At 41.5% G+C, this 20,441-nt stretch overlaps 1 protein-coding gene across 4 annotated transcripts in view; it reads left to right on the forward strand.

Annotated features, from left to right (window-relative positions):
• The first annotated feature begins 531 nt into the window (after nt 1–531).
• Nucleotides 532–20,441, forward strand: part of CPSF6 (cleavage and polyadenylation specific factor 6) — a 29,906-nt gene continuing 9,996 nt past the window's right edge. For 2 of the 4 annotated variants that reach the window (XM_034062709.1, XM_034062710.1), the window contains exons 1-7: nt 532–666; nt 12,905–13,114; nt 14,984–15,087; nt 15,810–15,955; nt 16,731–16,904; nt 17,962–18,466; nt 19,646–19,738. In XM_034062709.1, the coding sequence (XP_033918600.1) occupies nt 607–666; nt 12,905–13,114; nt 14,984–15,087; nt 15,810–15,955; nt 16,731–16,904; nt 17,962–18,466; nt 19,646–19,738 (1,292 nt within the window). In that variant the 5' untranslated portion in view covers nt 532–606. The remainder of the gene's footprint in view (nt 667–12,904; nt 13,115–14,983; nt 15,088–15,809; nt 15,956–16,730; nt 16,905–17,961; nt 18,467–19,645; nt 19,739–20,441) is intronic. The other 2 variants (XM_034062711.1, XM_031043279.2) reach the window with 1 other exon arrangement.

The following is a 20,441-nucleotide window of genomic DNA, read 5'->3' on the forward strand; positions in this document are numbered from 1 at the left end:
GCAACCTGCTCTAGTGGAAGGTGGCCCTGCCACAGGCAAGGGGGTTGGAACCGGATGAGCTTTAAGGTCCCTTCCAACCCAAACCATTCTATGATTGATTCTTGCAGGTTCTTCCTGCGCACTACAGCGCACTCCTGAGCGCAGTGCACGCAGCCCCTCTCTGAAGATGTGTCCCTCTGCTTCACTTTACGGAAGTTATTTAAAGCAACCACCGCGCTTCTGCTCTGCGGGAGCCCCTTGCCCGGCGCTGAGACAGTGGGACACCGGAAGAAGCTCCCGGCAGAGCACGCATGAGCCCGACCTCCGGGGTCGGACGGGGCAGCAGAGCCCCGAATGCCGCCCGGCGGCAGCGGCGGGGAGCGTCCCCGGCTCCCGGAAAGCGTGAGGCACCCAGGGGCGGGGCGATCCGGCAGAGAGAGCCCAACCGCTCCCACCACGGGCCGCCGCCACTGCTGCTGCTGCGGTGCCGGAAGCAGCCCCTCCCCGTGCGGAAGTGACGGATCGCGTCCCGCCCATCGCTCCCTCCCTTCCCCCTCCCTCCCTCCCGGTGGCGGCTCGGCAGCCGGGCGCGGCTGGCGGCGGCCCGAGGCGCGGCCGGGCGGGATCATGGCGGACGGCGTGGACCACATCGACATCTACGCCGATGTGGGCGAGGAATTCAACCAGGTACGGGCGGGCGCGGTGCGGCCCGGCCCGGCTCCTCCCTCCCTTCCTTTTCCTTTCCCTCGCCCGCCTTCGCCGCCGCGCCGCCTGCAGGGCCCTCAGCGCGGAGGCCCGGTCGCTGCCGCCGCCATTGTTCGGCTGGCTCCGCCGCTGGGCTTTCCCGCCGCCGGCGAGTGCGCGGATCTGCGCAGAGACGGGGCGGGGTAGGGGCTGGCCGCGCCTCAGGCCCGGCCTGTGGGCGCTGTCGGGGCCCCGCTTGGCGGAGACCGGCGCCCGGCCGCTGCTGAGTGGAGGCTGCTGGCGGGCAGGGCTAGGGAGGATGTGGTGCACCGAGAGCGAGCGCTTTCCCCACCTTACTCCTTTCCTTTCTCCTTTGCTTTCTCCCTGGGATCCTTTCCTCTCTCCCCTCTCAAGTGCCCTCGTAGGAGCGGCTCCACATCCTTTTCCCGGCCCGGGTCGGAGGAGGCCGCTGAAGAACGGGACCCTCCCGGGTGCGGTGAGGAGAACAGCTCCTTCCCGGCAGCGGAGGGGAAGCACTGCCATTGTTCGCAGATAAATGTAAAAGCCGCCGAGCGGGAGCAGTTTCTCGGCCGCTTTTTGCGGGGGCGGCAGAACTAGTGCCGCTTAATTCCGCAGCACGGGGAAACTCTGTTTTTCCTGGTTTTGCTTTATTTTTTTGGCTTTTATTCTCGGTCGCTAAAAAAGGGAAAACCCTTCTTTAGAGGACGGGTTTGTGTTTTTATGAGGAAGTATGGGTGAAATAAACACAACTTCTCTGGTTTACAGGCAGACCGTTTTCCTAGTTCTCTTTTTATCCTTCATCTTTTCCCCAAAGCTGTGTGCCAGCCCCGAAGCCCTGTGCCAGCTTTACTACCGAGCCCTAATGTTCATATAGGTTTTGTGTACTATCTGCCCTGTTTGTGACTCCTGCACTTCTCCAGGTTGTGTTGCCCCAGATTGCATTGTTCCTGTCCTAGAACATAAATAACCCAGAACAACTGCACTTTCACGCATTTATTGGTTTTACTGTGTGTGCCTGTCTACCCCTCAGAGAACTGGAAAATAAGGAATAGGTTATGGAAGTCATAGTTAACTTGGAAGGCAACTTATAACTATCTCGGGAAACTAATCCTTTAGATATTTATTGATGAAATAATTGAGAAGATTCAGTAGTCTTGTAAAGGTATACTATAAAAGAATGCCATACCAGAAAGCAGGTGATGGAGAGGACTTACGTGTTCTTAGTTTGTCTGCAGGTGAAGGTGTCTACCTTACAGCTGAACACTAAATTTAAATAGGAGTGAACCTTAAGACAAATACCGTTTAGCGTAAAAGTACATCTCTTCAGATTGTTTAATAATTTGGTTTTGTTTCAATCAGTTGCAAGTAAAAGCACTGATAACAGAGTTTTTCAGGGAAAAAAAACCCAAAACAAAACGAATTTGAATCTGGTAGTGTTTGTGCAAATTCATGTGCATAGATGCCCTCAGAATAGGATTGTTCTATGCTGTAAGTATAGTGCAGACACTACCAGAACAAAAGTGATGGGATGATGTGTTTCACTTGCATGGTCCTGGTCTACTCAGGTTGTGGTTAAAATTGGTAGTCCCTATAGCCATGCTGCAAAGAGAGATGATGGTACGGATGAAGACAGTCTTGTGATAATTTGGCTTAGCATATTCCAGCAGTCAGGAGACCAGTTATCTCTTTCTCAGTTTATTCACCCTAGTTGCTGTCCTGTTGGTGCTGCGTTTCTGCAGTCTGCTTTCTCAGGTTGTGAACCTTGTAGAGTACAGGGCAGAAAAGCAAAAAGAGGCTGGTGCCCATTTCCCTCAGCTTGGCTTTGTGTTTTGTTTGCCTTTTCTCTTTGCAAAAAACATTTGCTTTTTGTTCTTTTCCAAGTCGGTGGAGTTTTTTGTCTCTTGCTTTTTTTTTCCTAGCTTTTTTTTTTTTTTTTAATTTTAATGTTATCTCGGGAACTGCACAGTTGAAGTATTATTACTTTAAAATAGAAAGTTTTACTGGGAATGATTGACAGCTCTGTATTTTCCCATTCTCTTCTGTCAAGTACAAATGAAGACTAGTTGTTACTGTCTACAGTATTACTACCTCTAATTCTAATGTCATTGTGATGGGTCCTCTAGAAACTTCTGTTTGTGAATTACTGTTTCTGAATTTGAAGCTGTCAGCTTCACCTGCTAAGGTAGGGAATGATTCTGCATATCTATGGATGGGTGAAGATGACAGTTGAGGAAATGCTGTAGGGAAAAAGTGATTTGCATTATTAATTTGTTTATGTAATGGACATTTTATGAAACACCATATTTTTAAGGAAAAATTGCCTTATGTAAAGCAATAAGGTATTGTGTTTTGATTGTGTTGTGCTACCACACAAGTTAATTTGGCTTAATAATATTTGTTGAACTATAGGAACACTTTCCACTAGTTTTATGATAGTATTGACTAAAAAATAAACTATATATTTTTGTAGCTCTTCTGAGTACAATATAACTGTATTTATATCCAAGCAGGGATGAAACTTTTGTTTGCATCTGTAGTAGATGAATTATTTAGGACTTGTTACTGGATAAGCTTTCCTTGATTGTTTTGTCTTGTTCTGGGGCATCAAGGTACTAATCTTTGAAGCCCTTCTGGGATTGTGCTAATGCCATTTTCCAGGAGAAGGAAGGGAAGGATGTTCTGCTTGATTAGTGCTAAATGAACCACAGGTTATAAAGGTCAAATAAAGACCACAGAGCCATGGTTTTTACAAGCTGGCTAAGATGTCTGAAAACAGAACTGTCTTGGGTTGTATTTAGTGTTGGTTGCAGTGACCTAACTGGCTTGAAGTTGAATCTTTTTACTGAAAATGCTTTTTTTTCTTAGAGTTCATCAAAACTGTGTCTGTCAGTGTTGCCTCTCACTTTTTCATTAACTTATTCATCATAATAATATTTTTTGGCCTTGGGCTTACAGCTTTGCTCAGCTTGGCTCTTACAAGTTGCATTTATTTTTTTTTAATTGTGCTTTCCTCTCCCCACTCCCTCCCAAGTACTTGGTCGAGTAATTTTCCATTTCATTGTTCTAAGCTGGCTTCCATATCCAGTGGTCTTTAATATGTATTTGAAGTCTCGTTTTGAGACAAGAGTCTCATCAATCTAATACTTTCTGCATACATTGGTTGTTACCTGTAAGAAATAGGTATTGCATGCCACATTTCACTTTAAGCCTCTGCCTGCATGTTACACATCCTGATCTTCAGGAAGGAGATCTGTGCTGCACGTGCGACCTGTATTGTCTGCATAGGAATGACTGAGGCTAGCCTTCTCTTGATGGCAGAAGGCAGCAGTAAGGGGCACTTTAGCAAATATTAGGTGGTGTTTTTGTACACATAATCCTAGATTATGAGTGCATGAGGCAACCTTGAGAATCAACTTTGTCCAGCAAACTGGGTTATTTTCTGGTGGTCATGAAGGTGTGATTGTGCATTGATTGTCAAGTTCCCTGCTGCACCTGTCAAGAGTTGTTTGGTGGTTTGGTTTTTGGGTTTTTTGTTTTTTTTTTTAAACACCAACCCCGGACTTATTATACGTATTACATAATAAAAATTACATATAAAAATTCTTCTGACCAAGCTGAAGAGGAAACAAAACAATTTAGGGATCTCTTATTTTAATGCTGCAGGGAAAGTGCTTGCTTTGTTTATACTGTAACAAGTATACTTGCATAGTTTTGTTGTGGATGTGTCTAAACATGCCTGTAGTATTCTGTTGATATTTAAATGCTAACAAATTAGAAATTAAAGAGTTCTAACTTTGTATTTTGTGACTGGATAATAGAAGTGATTTAGATAGAGCAAGCAGCTAAGAGGCTAATTACCTGGAAACCTTTGTGGTGGCAGAACCTTAGGAACATGTTAGTTACTCTCTTGACTTCTTGTCTGTAACAGAGAGGAAAATATTTTTATTTCTGTGTAATAAATAACAGAAGCTAGCATTTAGTAGCCACATAAATCAGGCTAGTAAAACACACCTTTATATCAGCAAGAAAGGGTGCCTTATGGAAGGGACTGGACACACTGTAGTATAATACATTTCTACTTGGAAGGGCAGAGATATCCTGGTCTTAAAAAACATAAGCTGGCAGACCTATTAGAAAATGTACGTGCAATACCTTACTATGTATGTATATGGTCATTTCTGTTGACCGCAAAGAGGCAAGGGGAATAGATAACCTTTTTATGTTTGCAAATAACCAAACTACAAAGGAAATCATCTCACCTGCTGTCTCTTAGCTTTGTTCTAATGCAGACAGCACTAATGCCTACATTTAATTCATACTTTCGTCTACTTGTGAATTTTCAGTTACTCTGTTTGACAAGGGAGTGTGTGCCAGTTGTAGAGCTGAGAGCATGTGGGTCTGTAGAGTAAATGTGAATCTTGTGGTCTAAAAGACTTGTCCACCATGGTGGATGTTTCTGCCACAGGCAGTGTGCTATTTTAGAAACATCAAACAACTGCTGTTCTGTTAAGGTTCCAGTTTGCGTGTGCAGACAGCTGAACAAGACCAGGAAGAATTTTGCTTATCTTTTTAACTTATTTTTGAGGACCTGCACTTTTTGAAGGTGAGGATGTTAACATACATTTAGAGTTTCTGAGCACAAACTTTGTAAATTGAATGAAAAAAGTACTAAGGGAGAAGCTGGATAATTAGCTTTTTCAAGTGTTTGGGGTTTTTTTTCCAGAAGAAAAATAGTATTTTTTAAAATTCAAAATGTATATTTTATTTACATCACTGGATCTTATGTCTTTTTGAAGGTGTAATTTAGAGTTTAACTCTTACATTGAACAGAGCTATGCAGAAAAAGCAGGTCTCAGATGTATATACAGTTAAAAGAAATTTTATTGCTGAGGGAAAGCTGTTTTCAAAATGGTGTTTGTGAAGGGAGTGACCAGTTCTCTGCAGGAGAGCAGTCTGGCTGCTAAGCTCCAAAAATAAGTAATACTTTTAGTTTGTCCCTTCTGGACATGACTGTGGTGTTACATGTTTTTATTGCTATTATATTTGAATGTTGCAAACCACTGCAAATAGTAATTAAGACAAAATACTGAGGAAGGGCTGAGTAACTACAAGCATAACAGCTAGTTTGACATAAATCTTTGAGAGCATATCTTTTAAGTACCCTTTTTATTCAGACAGTCATGCGTAGTAGCACAGAATGTGGAATTTCAGTCTTGATTTTTTCAGAGCAAATGATCTACTATTTTAGGCAGTGGTCTAGTTGAAACATGGGCTCTGAAAATGCATTGCTGGGGGCCAGAATAATGATGCTAACTTTTTTTTTTTAGCATGTTTATCTGCAAGATTGTGAATGACTGTAATTGAGCAGAAATAATGTCTCCTCATGTTTGATGATTTTCTCTTAACTGAGGAAGTTGGAAGAGGTCAAAAACAATTCATGGTACAGGCAAAGCATTTGTCAAAATAGCTGAGACCAGAGAAGTAACACTTCCTGTATTCTTTTTCTTGTTCTTCTAAAACTAGGAAAGAAGGGTGTGCGTAGGTAAATTTCCATGGTCCCTGTATGAAAGAGAAAGGGTTGTTGACTCTTGTGTAACAGCCATTGAGGCACCTCCTCTTCCCTCTACAGTTGCTGACTCATCATTCTTAATCATCTAACCACACACCTTGTTGATAGACTTGTAGCCAAAATGGAACTCAGTCAGTTACCAAAGCAGCGCAATGTAAGAAGTGATATAGGGAGCAACGTTGGGTTTTCTGCCATCATTTTTTATATGTCACTGATGCTGTCAGGCACTTCATGCCCACCAAAATTGTATGCAGACTGTGCTGCCCTAATAATTCTTTTCCTCCTTTGATGGTGACCAGAAAGCTGATGTGATAGAAACTTGGTATGATTCAGAGCTGTTTCTTGCACTAGGGAGGTGTTGCAGAGCAGTGCACTGCTGCCTGCTCCGGTATTTTGGCAATGCTGACCTCAGCCTTCTCAGGGAGATAGGTTAGTGTACATCTGCTGAAAGACTAGTGGCTGCCTGTTTGGATCTGTCTACCAAGACTATAAATCCTACTTCCCTGAAGTCATCACCGGTACACACAGATGACTAGAATTACTGCACATTTAGCAGAGGGTTTCCTTAATTGTTTTGTGATCTCATCCTTAATCTTGCTGTAAGATGTCATGTTTAGGCCTGTCTCAGGCAGTATTTTGAGCCTACTTTCATTAGGTGTGATGATAGGAGGAATCAAACTGAGATAGAGAACTGGGCAGACTAGGTGAAAACAAGAAGCCCTTATTTAATTTAATGATGATAAACTTGAGAGAGATACTTTTTGTTGAGGTTTAGAGTGTACTGGAGCAGTACAGTTTACTGTACATCAAATCTGCTTGATTGACAATTCCAAAACTTAGCTAATCTTTTTTGTTTATTTTAGTGATACTTTGTATGAGTAGCAGTGGCAATGTGTTCATGTTTAAGAAAGCTGATCATCTGATGATGGTTGTGGCTATTTTAGGTTTTTAACCAGGATTGCTAGCTTTGCAGCCTGTTTTTTGTGGAATCAAACTTGATTCACTCTAGTCACCATATTTGGTACCATGAACTATTTAGGATGCATGTGTGGGTTTCTAGATACAGATTTACAAGATAGCAGGTGCTGACATATCTCTGATATCAGGACTTGTTGAGGTGGTTGCTGTTCTGGATCAGGGTGGAAGAATCCAGGAACCCTCTGTAGGCTTTTGAAACCCAGATTTTGCGTGTTGTAAAGCAATCTGTAAAAGTAAATATAAAAGCTGAAAGTTAACTTTAAACACTGTAAGACTCTCCTAAGCTTTGTTGGACCATTCTTGTTCACCAAGGAGTTATTGGCTTTCTGTCAGCAGACATTTAGATAGTGCTACTCCCTCTCACAGATTGAGCTGTTTGGTAGAACAAGTGGTTGCTAGCATAGTAAAAAAAGGATAGCAGCATCCTACTGTGGAATTGAGCACCATTGAATATGATGAGTGACAGTACCTAAGATGAAAAATGGCAAATATTGAAAGAAACCTATTTTAAAATAGTTTCTTAATGGAAATAGCAACACCCAGCTTCATTGATATGTGAGATTGACCCCACTGATTAAGGTTACATTGTGTTTTTAAAAAAAGGTTTTTGTATGTTTTTGTGAAGGAGATTATTATTGTTTACAGTCAACATGTTTTTGTCCTCTAAATTGTGATGGCACTACAGCTGTGTCTGCAATGAAAGTAATACGGCTTGGTAGTAGCACATCAGCAAATTGATGCAGCTGGGGCTCAGGCCCCTCCATCTACCTAAGGGAGAAGGGAGCGATTTACTCCAAAACCTCATGATATTTTTCTGAATTAAAGTATTCCAGAGGTGGCTGTGATGCTGTAAAATAGTCCCTCTGGAGCCCATGAATAAGTAAATGATTAATAAACACAAACCCTTGGGTTTATTAAATTCAGTGAAACAAAATAGAATTCTGCCCTTGTCTGCCCCTATGTGAATGAGGACAAAGACCAAGTTAAGAATGCAGTAGAAGTCTGAAAGGTAGAATGTTGTGTTTGTCAGTAGGACTCCTCTAGAAGCATGGTCTGTTCACTACCAAATGTTTGGATGGAAAAAAAATCGCTTGAAAGCAGATGTTAGCTTCTCATTTTGGATGCTGCTTGCTGTCCTGGTTTGGGGAGTTATAGTTAATTTCTTCCCAGTAACTAGTACAGTGCTGTGTTTTGGCTTTAGTCTGAGAATAGTGCTCATAACACCAATGTTTTAGTTGTTGCTAAGTGGCACTTACTCTGATAAAGGACTTTTCAGTCTCATCCTCTGCCAGTGATGAGGGGCACAGGAAGCCAGAGGGAGCAGAGCCAGGACACCTGACCCAAACTAGCCAAAGGGGTATTCCATACCACAGCACATCATGCCCAGTACATAAACTGGAGGAAGTTACCCAGGATAGCCTGATTGCTGCTCAGGGAAGGGCTAGGCATCAGTCAGCAGTTGGTGAACAATTGTAATGTACGTAACTTTTGTTTATTGGGTTTTATTCCTCTCTTTTTTTGTTATCTTCCTTTCAGTTATTATAATTATCATCCTCATTATGTGGATGATCAACATCGTCCTGTGTTTTATTTCAGTTATTAAACTGTTCTTATTGCAACCCACAGGTTTTATCTTTTCCTGATTCTCCTCTCCATCCTATCAGGGTGAGGAGAGTGAGCATGTGGCTGTGTGGTGCTTAGCTTACTGGGAATAACCACAAAAGTTCTTCTTGATGCCCAGCTTGGAACAATGAAGGGTTGAGATAACAACAGACCTGATCAGAGCTTGCTAAAACAGTTTGTTACAAGCTGTCATTGTATTGGTTTAATAGTTGCTCATCGCAATGTTGATTTATTGTGCTTATTCTCAGAGTTGTGTTCTGTAACACCTTACTTGCAGTATATTCCCTGTTTTGCTGTGTATCACCTCTGGGGGCTGGGCTGAGGTTATCATTTTGTGGTACTTTGGAACACTGGGTTACAATATGATAGAATTGCTGGTTGTGAAACTAAGCTGGTATTTGTACTCAGCACTGCCATTACCTCTGTACTTCAGAGGCCATCTGTTGGAAACTATTAATAATGACATCTTTAAACTTTTCTCCTTGGAGAGCCAGTCTATGAGGAGACATCTTTCCCTTCTTCTCCATTCTGATTACAACAGCATTTGGGAATTCTGAAAATGTTGAATATCCTTGGGGTGTTGAAACCAGAATGATCCTACTGAAAGTAGAGGGTAAGGAAGCCAAGCAGTTGGGATCACTTCCTAGGGAAGGGGCATTGATAAGGTGATTGGAAAAGACAAACAAGTCCTCATACTCTGGAGGTGACTCCTGTCAAATGTGAAGGAAAGGTATCCCTGTCAAGAAGATATTATAAGTCACCCAGACAAGTGGGCTAACATGGAGAGAAATATCTGGTACCTATGGGAGTTACCTGTGTTACATCTGATTTATTATGAACTGAACAACACACAGTCACCCATTACTCCAGATGGACTCCAGTGCATGCAACCTGTGTGGTGGAAATTTTTACAGTGTTGGGGTCCCAACAGCTGAAGGTATTGGAGACCAAAATCAGCCTGACTGGGAATGAGTGGGAAAAGCATCCGATTGTGACTGGCCCAGAGGCTCTGTGCATCCTTGGCATAGAGGATATTTTGTGAACATAAAAGGGTACTGGTGGGCTTTCAGTATAGCTGCCTTGGAGATGAAGCTAAATAACCAGCTGTCCACCTTGGCTGGTCTCTAAGAGGACCCTTCTGTTATGAGGTTGCTGAGGGTTGAAGAACAGCATGTGACGATATCACAGCAGTGCACTGGTGGCAATATCGCACCAACAGAGACTCCCTGATTCCCATCCGTAAGTTGATTTGTCAGCTGGAGAGCAATGGAGTGGTCAGTGGGATCTGCTCACCCTTTAATAGCCCCATAGAGAATGCACATTCCAAAGTACAGTTTTATAGTAAGCCCTTTCTGCCAAGTGATCTGGAGGAAGGATTTCAAATGGGGCCCTTAGCAACAACAAGCCTTTGAACAAATTAAACAGGGGATAGTTCATGCAGTAGCCCTTGAGCCAGTCTGGGCCAGGCAAGGTGTGAAAAATGTTCTTTACACCGCAGCTAGGGAGACTGGTCCTACCTGGAGCCTCTGGCAGAAAGCTCCAGGGGAAACTTCAGGTTTTCCCTTGGCTTTTGGAGTTGGGGATACAGAGGATCTGAGGCCAACTATACCCCAGCTGAAAAAGAGATACTGGCAACCTATGAAGGGGTTTGAGCTGCTTTGAAATTGATTGGCACTGAAGCACAGCTTCTCCTGGCACCCCTGTTGCCTGTGCTGGGCTGGATGTTTAAAGGCAGGGTTTCCTCTACACATCATGCAACTGATGCTACATAGAGTAAGTGGGCTGCACTAATTAGTCAATGAGGTCATACAGGAAATCCCAGTCATCCAGGAATTCTAGAAATCATCATGGACTGGCCAGAGTGCAAAGATTCTTGAATGTCACCAGAGGAGAAGGTGATACGTGTTGAAGAGGTTCCACCATATAATAAACTGTCAGAAAGTGAACAGCAATATGCCTTGTTTACTGATGGGTTCTGCTGTACTGTAGGAAAAATTGGAGATGGAAGGCAGCTGTATGTTCTCAACAAGACACAGAAGCTACTGAAGGAGGCAAGTCAAGTCAGTTTGCCAAGGTGAAGGCCATCCAGCTGGCCTTGGACATTGCTGAACAAGGAAAAGAGGCCAGTACTTTATACTGACTCATGGATGGTGGCAAATGCCCTGCACAGGTGGTTGCAGCAATGGAAGCAGAGCAATTGGCAACACAGAAGAAAACCTATCTGGGCTGCTGCATTGTGGCAGGATACCGCTACCCAGGTGCAGAACCTGGTGATATAAGTATGCCATGTACCCAAGAGTCAGGCCACTGAGGAACATTAGAACAACCAACAGGTGGATCAGGCTGCTAAGACTGAGGTGGCTCAAATGGATTTAGTGTGGCAACATAAGGGTGAATCATTTTTGGCCCGGTGGGCCCATGACACTTCAAACCATCAGGGCAGGGATGCCACATTAGATGGGCTTGTGATTGAGGGGTGGACTTAACAATGGTCACTATTGCCCAGGTTATTAGTGAATGTGAAGCTTCCTGCAATTAAGCAAGCCAAGCAGTTAAAACCTCTTTGGTATGGAGAATGATGGTTGAAGCACAGATATGGGGAGGCCTGGCAGATTGGCTGTATCACGCTCCCACCAACCTACCAAGGCAAGTGCAATGTGTTTACCATGGTGGAAGCAACCATCAGACTGCTGGAAACATACGCTACGTCTCACTCCACTGCCTAGAACACTATCCTTGGCCTTGAGAACGAGTCTTAGGGTTACATGGCACCCCAGAAAGAATTGAGTTAGACAGTGGGACTTAGATCAGAAACAACTTCATTGTCTTGGGCATGGCATTGAGCGGGTATCATGCACCAGCCTCTGGGAAAAAGAATGATACAAAGGACTGTTAAAAACTACACTGAGAGCAGTGTGGGTGGTAGGACCTTTGAACATTGGGATACACATTTAGCAAAAGCCACCTGAGTAGTCAACACTAGAGGATCTGACGATTGGCTTGGTCTGGCCCAGTTAAAACTTTCATATAATGTAGAAGGGGACAAAGTTCCTGTAGCACAAACATAAGATATGCTAGGGAAAACAGTCTGGGTTGTTCCTGACTTATGCGGAGGCAAACCCTCCTGTGGCATTACTTTCGCTCAAGGACCTGGGTGCACTTGAGTAATGCAAGAGGATGGGAAGTCCAATGACTGCCTTGAGCAGACTTGATTTTGCTTGAGAATACCCAGCAAATTAAATTGCATGATGTTAATTGCTATATATCATGTATGAATGATGTTAATAGCACTGTATATCATCACTTCTGTGATGGCTCTATGCCATGTCAATGGTATTGCAATAAAAATCACCCAGATTAATAAAGAATTAACTGTGATACCAGACATGGGAAGTGGTGGTAGAACCAGAACTGGCTTCAGCATGCAGCAGTACACCACCACACACCATCTTTCCTGACCTGAAAGACTGCTCTGATGGAGCCCAAAGCCATGGACTAAATGAATGCAACAGACATTTTATAGGGGTGCCCCACTGACTAGGGGACTGATACTTGTGTGTACCTGTCAAAAGACAGGAACAGTGATGGTGGTTAACTGGGATGCATTGGAAACTGTGGGGCCTAGGCATGGCACAAATGAGAGAGAGGGATGGATACTGTCTTGATTTTTGCCTGGGATAGAGTTAAATTTTCTTCCTAGTAGCCGGTACAGTGCTGTGTTTTGGTTTTAGTCCAAGAATAATGGATTTCTGTTTATATTACAAGGGCTGAGGTACTGTAATGCAAAACAGTGGCCAAAAGTACTTTTAGGATTTTGGTGTTTTGGATTTTTTTCCTCCTGTCAGTTTCGAATATGATAGAAGTCATGAGAATTTTATATACTTAAATGTGAATGAAACCAGGGATTAGCTTTTCAGCAGGGATGCTACAGAGGTGTTGGATTAGACTTACCATGTCGGTGGAATGTAGCAGCTATCACAGCGTTTTGTTTCATCCAAGTTTCAAGAAGTTTAATGTTAAATATAATTAGGGTGTCTTTTTGTGTTTTAGGAAGCTGAATATGGTGGCCATGACCAAATTGATCTGTATGATGATGTAATTTCTCCATCTGCAAATAATGGAGATGCTCCAGAAGATCGTGATTACATGGATTCTCTCCCACCATCTGTTGGGGATGATGTAGGTAAAGGAGCTGCACCAAATGTTGTCTATACATATACTGGAAAGAGAATTGCCTTGTACATTGGAAATCTTACTTGGGTAAGTAGCTTATTACTACTTATGTGTAGCCAAGAACTTCAAAATTATGGACGTAATTCTTTGTAAATATTTTTGGCTTTAAAATTGGTTTATATGCGATGCTGAGCCTACAGCAGAGCAGGTAGGCAAAAGGAAAAACAGAACAAAACCCCCTGAAATGCAGTGAGTCTGACTGGAGCTGTCATGATGTTTCAAAATCAAGGAAACCTTCAGTAAATACAACATTTAAAGTTTCCTCTTATGTTTTAAGTGTTAACGAAGGGTTCTTTGTGCTACGATCTTCTTAAGGTTTTCAGAAAACTGAATGAAAGAGGAAAACCAGCTTGAGCTGTGAAATACTTTATGCCTGCAGATACTGTAAGGCTGCTGAACAAACCCAGATTACAGTAAACTCTTCCTGCAGGTTTTAGTTTAAAAAGGAGCTGGAAGGTTCTCTGGGATTTTCTTGAAATTACTTTTCATATTTTCCCAGGGCTACTTTCCACTTCCCTTTTTGCCAGGCAGTGACTCTTGCAGCAAAACTGTTTTCAGGTATTTGCCTTGAGGGTTACTTCTCCTAGGACTTGCAGATGTGGGATAACTCACTGAACAGCAGTTCATACTGAAGTATTTTAAACTCAATTGCAGTTTGGCAAAGTGCAAGAGCTGGTCAGTAGCTGAATTAAGGGAAGTTGATATCCAGTTCTTCCAGATCCACACTTGCAAAATTCTAATTCAGGATTTTTTTCCCTTCTGATTAATTTCTTACTGTTGCTAGACTTGAAAAAGAAAAGTTTATGTGTGCTGAGGTGTTTGGGTTTTTTTATTAATCATTGCAGGACCTTAATTTCAAGAACTGATAGGTAAGTAAAGCAGCTATTGACTTGACAGTTGTACCATTCTGAAATTAATGGCATCTGTAAAAAGCACATGACTTAGCTGAACTCACCCAAGTTAAGTGTCATGGTTTGTAAAGCAGGTTGGCTAGTGTTCAGCAATTTGTGTCCATTATTCATTATTTGGCTTCACAAATGAAGTTAGCCACGAAGTGCATTTATCTACTTTAGTGTTGCTGTTGTGTTTTTTCTTTGCATTTAGCTCTAAACAGTTTTAATTTGTTCAGTTTTTAAAGGAAGCCTTGATTTGAGTGAGGTCAGATAAGTAGTTCAGAATCTTTAAAGCCTACTTTGCACTTCCCATTTGAAATTTAAAGAAGTGTTAGGAGTTATGGAAGTAGGAAGAAAACAGTAAGTGTTAGTGTCATTGTGTATCTTTGGATGAGTGAAATCATTATATGCTATATAGTCATAATAGGAAGTTACGGCAAGTAGGTTTGGTTAAGTGGAAGCAGTTGTTTCTAAGTATAGTTTTTGTCTACTTTGCCTTCTTTTGTCTGTAAATCCTGCTGATTTTGTGCACATAATATGTAGTTCACTAAACTCTCATTAGTCAAAGCTCTCATAAAGAGCGCCTGGTTAATATGGTGTTTTAAATTGACATTTGTGTGGAAGTAATAGAATTGGGGAGGAAAAATAGATTGGGTGTGGAAAAAGTTATTGGAATAGTCCAGTTTAAGCCTTACGTTCTCAGAAAAGCTACTTGAATCCAAATCCAGTTTTTGGGGGCATACTGTAACTGGTGTACTATGTGAGGGAGTGATACAGTATACCATATGGGCAAGTGTGTATATCTTTTAGATTAAATTTCCGAGAATTGTAATGTACAAATGACTGCTTGCCAAAAGTCAGAAAACTGACAACCTGAATAAAGTATTCCTCTTGACCAACTTCACACACCCAGAAGAATCCATGGAAAACTTAGCTGTCCTTTTCCTGGTAAGCTTTTATAGCTAAATATTACATATATCTACATATTAAAAATCTTTTTCAGTGGACGACAGATGAAGACCTGACTGAAGCCGTTCATTCGCTGGGGGTGAATGATATTTTGGAGATAAAATTTTTTGAAAACCGTGCTAATGGCCAGTCTAAAGGGTAAGAACTCCTCATTTGTTTGTTCTGCAAATGGCCTGAAGTTTGGGAGGGTAGAAAGGGGGAAAAGAGTTTTCACTTTTCATAACTGTCAGGAAGGGAACTGATAATCTTCATTGATGTGCAGCAATGAATGTGTATATTGTTTCAGACTCATGACTTAAATGTCAGGCATAAATTTTTATGATGGCACTGTGTGTCTCATTATTTTGTGAGTTGTGTCTTTTTGGCCATCTTCATTAAGACTGTTTCTAGATTTCAGTTTGTGTGATGGTGAGGTGATACTTCCCACAGCTGCCGTTATTAAATCTTTTTTTACATCTTTATTTTCCGTAACTGTTGAAAGTGAGTCCTTGAGCCCATTTTTTCACTGGCAACCTAGTCTTTGCATAAATGTGTCTTTCTCCTTCCTTAGTAGTAATGAGAACACACTAAATGCTTAATAATAGCTTGATCATATGAGTTCATATATAGTGATACCCCACCAAAAAGCTGCCTTTGTTGTGATATATTTTGATGCATCTTGTACTTTTGGTGGTTCTTATGTCCTTGTTCTGAAAACTGGACTGCAACCTATGGGACAACTTCTGTATCTAGTTTTCAAGTATTTTTTTTTATTTACTGTGTGTAACCTTTTTCAGGCGGCCTCAAGTTATCCAGGAAATGGAAGAATTAATTGTGGTGTAACTTCCTTTTTTTTTTTTTTCCTTCCCCCTTCCTTTCAGGTTTGCCCTTGTGGGTGTGGGCTCAGAAGCATCCTCCAAAAAGTTGATGGATTTGTTGCCTAAAAGAGAATTGCATGGGCAGAATCCTGTTGTAACTCCATGTAATAAACAATTTCTAAGTCAGTTTGAAATGCAGTCAAGGAAAAGTAAGCCTTTCTTATGTGTTGTCTTGAAAAAGCTGTTTATTCCAAAAGTAGCATGTCAGTTTTTCCTCTCAGCTTGTGATAATTTCTACAGTTTAAAACAGCTTTAAAGTGTTTACAGTCCAGGTGAATGAGGTTGCATCTCTGCTTAAAGATGATCCCCAGAAATAAAAGTGAATTTAAAAAAATAAACAAAAACCCAAAACCAAGCCACCCAACCAAACAAAAAGCCAAAACAATACACTGAAGAGCTACTGATTTGGCAAGAGAGAAGGTTGCAGCTTTGTCAAACTGTTGTGCTAGAGTTGGAGAAGCTTTCTCAATTTCTTGTGGATGTAATCTTAAAAAAAAACCAAAACAAAACAAAAAAGCACAGAAGCATTTTAGAAATTCAGCATTTGTGAACAAACTGGACTAAATTCTGATGTCTGCACAAGTGGTGCTTATGACAGAATGGAGAAAAGAGATTCTGTGTTGTGCTCTCCTCCAGCATCTTGTCTTGTGGCTCCCAGACCTAACTGTTTGTGGTCTTGGGCTGTGTTAGAGGAAGTACTGATGGTATCGCCAGGTGCCATTTCATTAGTGTGGGGCATAGTGGATCACTGCTGTATTTTGGCAAAGCACTTATTCCTCCCCAAATGCTTTGGGTTTGGGTACCAAGCAAGAAGTTCGTGCTCCTAAGGTCACACTTTATCATTGCATGAAACTCTAGGTCAAGTTTTGAAAAGCTTTCGCCTATTTTGATTTATGTAGTTACACTTTGGCCTTTACATTGCAGCCACACAGTCTGGCCAGATGTCTGGGGAAGGTAAAGCTGGTCCCCCAGGAGGAAGCTCACGTGCAGCATTTCCACCTAGTAACAGAGGGCGAGGCCGTTTTCCAGGTGCCATTCCAGGTGGAGACAGATTCCCTGGACCAGCAGGGCCAGGAGGGCCCCCACCACCTTTCCCAGGTAAAATAATTCATATGTAGAGTTTATTTCATTTGTGCTTTCTTGTATTAGTGCAGCACACTTGCGAAATTAAAAAGATCAAGACAGTTCAGTAGTGTGCTGTAATCAGTGATCACAGCTGGACTGTAGGATTTGCCAATATTTGTTTTTTTATATTCAAACAATTTGTATTTCCTAAATTTGGTAGCAATATCATAACATTTTCTAGAAACTGTCTTTATAATGTGTCATTGTATATACTTCTAAACTATGTAAAAAACCAGATTCCTGTTGGGAAGTAGACTTGCTATTAGCTCAGGGTAGTACAGATTTGCTACATGGGGTGAGTATGCCTGTGTTGCAGTGTAAAGTAACTTTTCCTTCCTGCATTACAAGTTTGCATGCCATCAGAAATTCACCTTTGATTTGTGCCCTGTAACAGGTTAGTTGGCACTTTGAATGCAGCAGATTTGGAGAGGAAGTGTTTATGTTTAGTCAGGTATCTGATATGGCAGAACAGTCAGGCTCGTGTTGCAGTGAACTTCGTATTTCAGCTTAAGTCTTTTTAATAAATGTCATTCTGTAGTAGACTGCTTACTAACAATTGAAAAGCCACTAATGAAGACCTGAAAGTAGGTTTGAATACTGCATTTACCTTATCTTCTCCAATATAGCTTTTCCCAATTTTTAATATATGTTGTATCTTATGCCCCATATAAAAGATTAGCTGCAGGCGTAAGTAGGATGCAATGTTTTCTCCTTTTTGTAAGATTTTGGGGGTGTTGCTAACAATAGCAGGTGATTATGTGATGGGGGGGTGAGTTGGCAATTTTCAAGTTAATGTTGTTCTCTTCAGATATTGACGGTCACGCAGCTGTTAAAAATTTTCTAAGCTGCTGGACCCAAAGTGGGACTGTGCATGTCTTGTGTGAGCTGCAGATTGTTTAGTGAGGGGTGTTTCTGGTGTTTTTTTTGTTTAAGAATAAAAAAAAAAGGCCAGAACTTTAATTATTTCACTAAATCTTTATTTATATTTATTAACTCTACTTTATTTCTCTATTTTTTTCTTTTATTTTAGCTGGACAAACTCCCCCACGTCCACCTCTAGGTCCTCCTGGCCCACCAGGCCCACCAGGCCCCCCACCTCCTGGTCAGGTCCTCCCACCTCCATTAGCTGGACCTCCTAATCGTGGTGACCGTCCACCACCACCAGTTCTGTTTCCAGGACAGCCTTTTGGTCAGCCTCCACTTGGGCCTCTTCCTCCAGGCCCTCCACCACCAGTTCCAGGCTATGGGCCACCACCAGGTCCGCCACCACCTCAGCAGGGTCCACCTCCACCTCCGGGTCCGTTTCCCCCTCGTCCACCTGGCCCTCTTGGGCCACCCCTGACTCTTGCTCCTCCTCCTCATCTCCCTGGGCCACCTCCAGGTGCTCCACCACCTGCACCACATGTGAATCCAGCTTTCTTCCCCCCACCTGCCAATAGCGGCATACCTACTTCAGACAGCCGTGGCCCACCTCCAACAGATCCATACGGCCGACCTCCACCATATGACAGAGGTGACTATGGGCCACCTGGAAGGTGAGTGCTTTCAGTGTAATGTGCTTGATAGCAGATTTTATTCCTCTTATAGGAAGCACTTTCCCTTTTAATGCAGATATTAGAAATAATGAAAAACAGGGCTGGAAAGGACCCAGACAGTCTTCTTATTCACACTTTTTCACTGAAATATCTCACATTTGTCGTAGTAAGAAAATTTTGAAATGCAACATCAGTAATCACTTTCATTTTTCAGCTCTGAACTGTTTGTTTTCACTGTTGTATTTGGCAGTGTAATCATTCCACGTGTTCTACATGTAAACTTACATTGCTTCTTATGCAGCAGCTTCTGGCTGTGCTTCTGTCTCAAATTTCTGACTTGCACCTTTATCATCGTGCTTTGCAGGCTGTCTGTTTAGAATGCTCTGGAGTTCTCCTTTTTTATTATGATTATGTACATATGTTGACTACAGTGCCATAACAAACTCATACCATTTCTGTCTTTCATCAGCTCTGCTTGCCCCTTTTTTATTTCGGGATTCAATTCGAAGTTAGTCTTTGTCTCAAAATCCAGGTGTGAATTTACGGCAAGGCTTTTACTTTCCTGTCAAGACACTTCTGCTTATTTGGTGCTGTATTTGTAGCCGTGGCTTTTCCTAGGATTAATCCTGTCTGGGATGGAGTTCTCGAGTCTCTCTTTTGACTTGTCAAGTTTTTTACGTCTTGTTTGAAACATCTTTTTCATCTATGCTTTTAAACATCTCTGCCTTGCTGCTGTTTCTTGATATTCACCATATTTGTATTTGTCACAGAAAATTTGGGGATAAATTGTAAGGAAGACACTTTTTTCAAAGTTACAGTTGGGTTTTTGAGGTATGATTATACTGTTAGCATGAGAGACTTAAAATGTTTTCTGCAAAGACACTTTGCTTTGATTACTCTTTTATCACAAAGTTTTAAACCCCCCATGCATCTGTACATCCTATGTTCAAACAAGCTATAGAAAAATCAAGCATTTGGCTTAATTGCCTGAAATATTAAAAAATGTGGGGTTGATTGTTTTTTGATAGACAGAAATCAAGGTTGTCTGCAGTTTGTAGAATGTTTGGGGAGGGAAGGAGCGGGAATAGGACAGTATAACTTGCTGTCCAGTATTTTTCATTAATAATGTTAAAACTATAATCCATAACTATTTAAATTGTCATTAATTATATATCATAGGCGTTTCACTGGAAATAACATGTCCATAAGAGAAAAATTACATATTCCATTCTATGGGAGGCACACGAAAAATAATACTCAAAACTCAGGGAGGTATGAATTTTTAGACATTTCCTCTTATGCTAAACTGGCTATAGGATCTTGTTCCACTTCTTGCAATTAAGAGGATAGCATTGCTTATTATTCTGCATTTTCTCTCTACCAGAAGGACTAACACTGTTCTAGAAATACCAGGCAGTGGGGCAGTTTACCAGTCTCAACATTTGTTTCTAACATGTCTCCAAATTTTTCTATATGATACCCAGACTGGCTAATGGGACACTGCAAAACTTAGGAAAGTTTTTGTATAGGTTACCTTCTGATACTTTGGAAACCCTATACAGGTAGCTACTGATTAAAGTAAAAAAAAAAGTGTACTTACTGTGGCTGGTTTGGAGATCAAATTGGAGCACCTTGAACTTGACCAGAAATAAAACCCTAAAATAAGCTGTAAAATGTTGAAGTATCATTCAGAAAATTGAGTGTTCTAAAGATACTGTAGACTATGTTTGCTTTTCATAAGTTACAGCATTCTGGTCTTAGTTAAGATCTGGAAAACAGGATCATATAGTTCTAATTCCAGTATTGTTATAAAAATGATCTCTACTTTTGCTCAGAGTTGCATTGCCTATATGTACATGTATTTCCACATCTATTCAATTGGGATAATACCTATTTTCATACTGTCAAGGATTTTATGAAAATTATAAGTATTTGTAAAGCACAATATTGAGTGCTGCTGAATATTTAAAATAGA

Source organism: Melopsittacus undulatus, chromosome 5, assembly GCF_012275295.1.
Source record: "Melopsittacus undulatus isolate bMelUnd1 chromosome 5, bMelUnd1.mat.Z, whole genome shotgun sequence".
Lineage (NCBI taxonomy): Eukaryota > Metazoa > Chordata > Aves > Psittaciformes > Psittaculidae > Melopsittacus > Melopsittacus undulatus.